General features: G+C 35.0%; 1 protein-coding gene across 1 annotated transcript; it reads right to left on the reverse strand.

Moving 5' to 3' along the window:
* Positions 1 to 2489: 2489 nt before the first annotated feature.
* Positions 2490 to 4135, reverse strand: CABS1 (calcium binding protein, spermatid associated 1). Its single transcript, XM_032844856.1, has one exon. The coding sequence runs from the start codon at positions 4070 to 4072 to the stop codon at positions 2885 to 2887; it is 1188 nt and encodes a 395-aa protein (XP_032700747.1). The 5' UTR covers positions 4073 to 4135; the 3' UTR covers positions 2490 to 2884.
* Between the last annotated feature and the right edge of the window lie 1613 nt (positions 4136 to 5748).

Raw genomic sequence — 5748 nt, forward strand, 5'->3', positions numbered from 1 at the left:
TCCCCGGACTTGTTTTTAAGTAAGTTCCCCGAAGGGGGAGGGTCAGGGTCAGGAGGGAGCTGCTCTGCTAAATAGGCCCTTACAATATCACTGTGTAAATTTCACTTAGCAGTTTAGTGTGATTTTCCCTATTTTCCCCTATGTGATTAAATTTTCTTTGGGGAACGCAGCTGGCTCACGTAGAGCACGTGACTCTTGATTTCAGGGTTGTGCGTTCAAGTCCTACATTGGGTGTGGACATGAATGGATGAATGGATGAATGAATTCTCTTTTACAGACCATTTTAAAAAATGCATACTGTTACTTTGTATGGATATACAGAAATATAACCAATTCGATGTCATTAGAATTATAGATTACTTTTAGTGTTGCTCTTTTATAAACATAAAAAAACCACATGAATGCCTTTGGTAATACCTTTTTTTCCTTCTGTAAAACTGAGAGCCAGTAAAGCATAGTGATTAGGAGAACATGAGCTCTGCAGGAAGACTGCCTGGTTTGAAGCTGCCTTTGCTACATAGTAACTATGAGGTTTAGGCATGTTAATGTAGATTTCCTGACTTGGTTTCTTTATATGTAAAAGGGTATAATATTATTCTTCCTTAAAGGACTTCCTTATAGGACTTTCATTGTTCATGAAAAACAAATGTTATTCTAAATGTGAACACAAGAAGACCTGTAATAATTGTTAGCTACTTTCATGATCTCTAATTCTTTAGAAAATTCTTGGTTGCAAAATAGGCTAAAAACTTCAAATATTTTTAATGCTTATTGCATGTTTTTCCACATTGCCTCCAAGAAAAGGTAGAGATATTTGCATTAGCTAACAGTGAATATTTAAAATGATCATTTTAATTGTCAAATGGCTAAAAAAGAAAAATCTAATAATTTCATTTTCTTTGAATATTATTATCATTGACTTTTTATGTGTTTATTGGCAATTTGTATTTTATGAATTATCTGTTTATTTCTTCTACCCATTTAAAATGCTTTCTCTTAAAAAAAAGTTTCTCTTTAGGAGCTCTTCATAGACTGAGATAGTAATCCTTTCACTGCCACATATATTGCAATTATTTTTCTCAAGTTATGGTTTGCTCTTTAATTTTATGTTAATTTTCTTTTGTACAGAATTTTACCTATTCATGGTGTCATATCTGTGAATCTCCTTTTTGTCATTTCTTATGTGCTTAGATTTCTCAACTGCACTTGGATAAATATGCATGTGTTTCCTTCTGTGCTTTTGTTTGGTTTTATATTTAAGTCTCTGATCCATGTAGAATTTATTTTAGAGTTTGGTCTTAATACTGTAGCTTAATTTTTCCTCAAATACCCATCATATCTCATGGTTTTGAAGTTCACTTTACCATATACTAAATTTGTATGATAAAATGTTTCTGTGTTTTAATGTGCTACTGTAATTATTTAGTCTATAGTCTATCTAACAGTATACATCCCTCCCCTCCACTCACCCCAAATGTACCATTTACTATTTTACCCAATGTTTTGGCTTTGTTTTTCTTTTTCCTTTTAATGTGATAAAATTATAAGTCTCTGCAGAATATTTCTTTTCTTGATGTCCAAGGCTAAGTTATTTATTAAACAATGGATTTTAATTTTACAGTTGACAAGTTTGAATTGCACAGGTCCACTTATATGTGGATTTTTTATGGTACAGTACTGTAAATGTATTTTCTTTTACATATGATTTTTTAAATAACATTTTCTTTTCTCTTTATTATATGACTACAGCATATAACAAATTTATAAAGTATGTGTTAATTGACTATATTATTGATAAGGATTCCAGTCAATAGTAGGTTATTAATGGCTTAGTTTTGGGGGACTCAAAAGTTACAGGTGGATTTTTGACTGGTAGGGGATCATTGCTTCTTATCCCTATGTTGCTCAAGGGTCAACTGTACTTATATTTCGTCTAATTTAAGAATTCTATACTAGAATATCAAACACATTTACACATAGTAAATCAGTTGCTGTCAAAAGATTTATTGAAGAAAAATCAGCAAAATGAAAACAGACCCATTTTAAAGTCTGTGTCAGAAAAGATTGAAGATACATGTCCTTGAATTGCTAACCAAAAGCATAAGAAGAGTGCGATATCAGTGCTTAAGACCTGAAAAAAATTGACAAAAATTCAGGAAAGACATTTTACAGAAAAAAAAAATTGATTCATATGTTTGTACACAATATTGTTTTTGACAGATTTACAGATAAAATATCACTTTGCCTTAGTTTGCCTCCAACATGAGCCAGGAAGTCTATAATATTTCTTACATTTTTTTACATGTGGGTGCTAAACAATTACTGAACTGAATAGCCTTAATTCTATTGCAAATAGAAAGAGGATTACAAATATAGTTTTTAATAGAAGAGAACTATTGGTTGCCTGAAAAAATCTGTTTAGAATTAGGATTTTAGAACTTTTAATACTACAGTTCTTTTTTGAGATATGTTAATTCAATTCTCTTCAATCACACTAAGATATGCTATCGAGGGTTAATTAAAATGACATACATCATTAAATGTAGCAGGAAGTGAGATTTCTTTATTGCTCTCTCTCTCTCTACATATCCCTGAAAGCTGGGATTAAAGATTTTATATTAAGGTAAATAATTGGATTATAATTGAATTACACTTTTTGATACTAGAGGAACTCTTGTATACTGAGTTTTCAAGTTTCTGTAAATACATTCTACTTCATGACCTCTGTTGTTAAGCTTCTATATTTTTCTGAGTCTAATACTTGCCTTAAATGCTCATATTCTTTACTTTATTAAGATTTTTGCTTGCTGGACAAACTTCTTAGATGTTAAGACTAACTTTCTAGGCTGTTGCTCAATTCTATGTGGCATCTGTTTTGCTGCTTTCAAATCAGGAACTCATCTGGTTCTTCTTTCAGTAGCTTAAAGACACCCACTTCATTTGTAAAAGCATCTTCCTCATTGTTTAGGGTATCTGGATCAGGGGTAGTTTCTGAAAGTGGCTCACTGTCCTTAGTTACAGATTCCATTGTATTATTTTCAGACAGTTCTTTTGGCATAGTAGATGGATTTTCTGTGAGGTGTGTAGCTACTGATGTCGGGACTACAAAGTCATATCTGGATTCAACAGCAGTGAGCAAAACGGGATGGCTCTCTGCTTCATTTGTGCTACCTTTCTCCATCCAAACATTGACTTCATCCATAGACTCTTCATCGGTCAGCAGAATATCTTCTGGGTTATCTTTGTCTCTTTCCACAGTGGTAGTGAGTTCAAACACAGTGATGAACTTTTCCTCATCGGAGTCAGTTAGTTTGGGCACAGCACTGGGGTCATCCACCGGAAGACTTAAGTCAATTTCAGTTATTTTCTCTTCTGTAAGGGCAATTATGTCTGGAATAGTGAAGTTTTTTTCAGTAACAGCAGAGAGTTCAACCTCAGGAGTAGATGAGTTGGTGATCTGGATAGCCTCATCAGCAGTGACATTGTATTTAACCGAGGAATTATAATTGTTAACATCAGGTTCATCTTTCTTAACTAGAAGGGTGGAAGTGTCTGCAGTGCTGGTGGTACTGTCCTTTAACGTGCCAGAGACTTCAGAAGTTATTGAGACATCTTCATTCCCTGGGTCGGTGGTATCCAAGAGAATATCTTCTTTTGCTGTGTTGGTGGAAAAATCTATTAAAGAAACAGTAGCAGCTGGTGGTGAAAGATTACCAGTTTTCACTAGGATTAAATTTTCAGTTATAGAGTCATTAGCTGTGGAGTTTGTCGTGCCTGTCATAGTAGTAACTTCTTTCTTCAGATCGGCTGATGACTTAATAATATGGGACTCAACATCATCTTCTGATTTTACTTTTTCCTTTGGAGATGTAAGCTTGTTGTCTGTTGTTGAAAGATCACTTTCTAGTGTATAGTCGTTTACTGAAGTGATGTGGTCTCCTTCTGAAGTAATGGTTGTTTCTGATTTAGGAATAGTGTTGTCAGCCCCAAAGAAAATGGTTGCTTCAGTTGTTGTTTTACTGCTTTCTGTTGGAGGATGAGAATAAATTTTTGGCAAGCCATCTTCAGCCATGGGGCAAAATGGCACCGTGCACGCTCACAGGTCTTTCCCTGGGCCCAGTGGTATCCCTAGGCAGGAGAGTGATGTTCATTATAGTGATTGAAGCATTGGTCATCATGGTGATTGTTGCATCAACCATAGGGCCAATGGCAGTGGCTCTCCTTGGAGGTTGTTTCTGTGCTCTGATTGGGCATCTAGTTTCAAGAGTACTGATATTAGATGAAAAGAGAATAGAATCCTCTCTGTTTATGAAATCAATATTCACAGCTGGGTTTATCATGTTTTTCTTTATAACAGAGCTACCTTCCCTTGTGGGGCTTGTGCCATTTGAAATGGATATAGCAGGGTCAGCCAGGTACTTCGTGGGTTTAGGGTCAGTGGGGAAGACTCCAGCATTATCAGCATTAGCTTCAAACTGTCTGTCTTTCAAGTTAACAATGTCTTTTTGAGGTGAAGGGTCTTCTCTTGAGATTTATGATATTTAAATGGCTAAAAAACAATGGCAGCTTGGGCCATGAAGGTAGCTGCAGAAGGTAATTAGGTAGCAGGGATTTCAGTTCCCTTCCTCGGAGAGTGAATTCTCACTTTTTCAGTAAGGATAATAAACAAGTCACTGGCCATTTAGGGTTTTTGTAGTTTTCCTCTTCATTGCAATTCTTACTTTTTCTTGAGTTAACATGCTTAACAATGAGAGTGTCAGGTTTTGTAGATTTAATTTCTTTAGGAATATTTTTCTGTAGAGAATGTTAGTTCAACCTAATGCCAGGGAGTTGGCATTGTATGTCAGAATTCACCCAGAAACAAAATTGAAGTATGGAATAACTGTATTAGCCATAAGAATTATATCCTCAATTTCAGGGGGAGTGTTTTCTGTAATGATATTAGTTATACCAGCCATCATAATTTTGTTATCATTCTTAATGTTTAGCTACTTAGATGAAAGGAGATTATAACCTGGTGTTAATGTTGGCCAGTGTCAATAGAAGGAAGAGAATTTTCATACTCAGACACAACTATATCTGAAAATGGGCAGAAGAATCAGCCAGAGCAGTAGTTTCCATCCCAAGGGCAAATGCTTTTCTTCATTAGATATGGACTCCACCTCCAAGTTTAGTGTCTTTTCTTAATTGATTGACCTGGTATAGCTAAATCACCATTCTCTGTAGAATTATGATAGGTTTAAGATGGGCATTTTTCATTTTAAAGATACAGACAGCTTCTCCAGAAATGTTTTTGCTTCAAGGAGATGTCATTATGAGGGTCCCAAAGCCATTATTGACATGAAAATGGTGTCAGTATCAGGGACAAGGAGGAAAACCTTAAATTAGTGACAAGCCCAGGTTCTTTATTTCTAATTCATTTCCAGGGGCAGTAAAGGAAATCACAAGGTCAAGCCATTCTCTGGGTTCCCTAACTCAATGGGAGGTTTTTTAACCTCTTTGTTTTTTTTCTCATTATCTAGAGTTTGTGAGCCTTAAATTCTGGGTAAGTCATGGTATAAACAGAAGACTTGGTGTCATTTGGTGGGAGGGATTCTTTTTGTGTACAAAAAGGGAAAAAAAGTTGGAAGTGTTAGCTGTATTAATTGCTAGAAGTCAGCTTGGAGTACTTGGTGTATGCTATATTGAATAGAATTAGAATAAGGAACAAAATATTCATTTTTATGTACATTTAATTCCTGATTAGAA

This window comes from Lontra canadensis, unplaced genomic scaffold (genome assembly GCF_010015895.1).
Source record: "Lontra canadensis isolate GAN:19392208 unplaced genomic scaffold, GSC_riverotter_1.0 scaffold1, whole genome shotgun sequence".
NCBI classification, from domain to species: domain Eukaryota; kingdom Metazoa; phylum Chordata; class Mammalia; order Carnivora; family Mustelidae; genus Lontra; species Lontra canadensis.

Excerpts from the sequence above, each read along its gene's own strand:
- CABS1 (XM_032844856.1), bottom strand. The coding sequence starts at position 4,072 with ATGGCTGAAGATGGCTTGCCAAAAATTTATTCTCATCCTCCAACAGAA.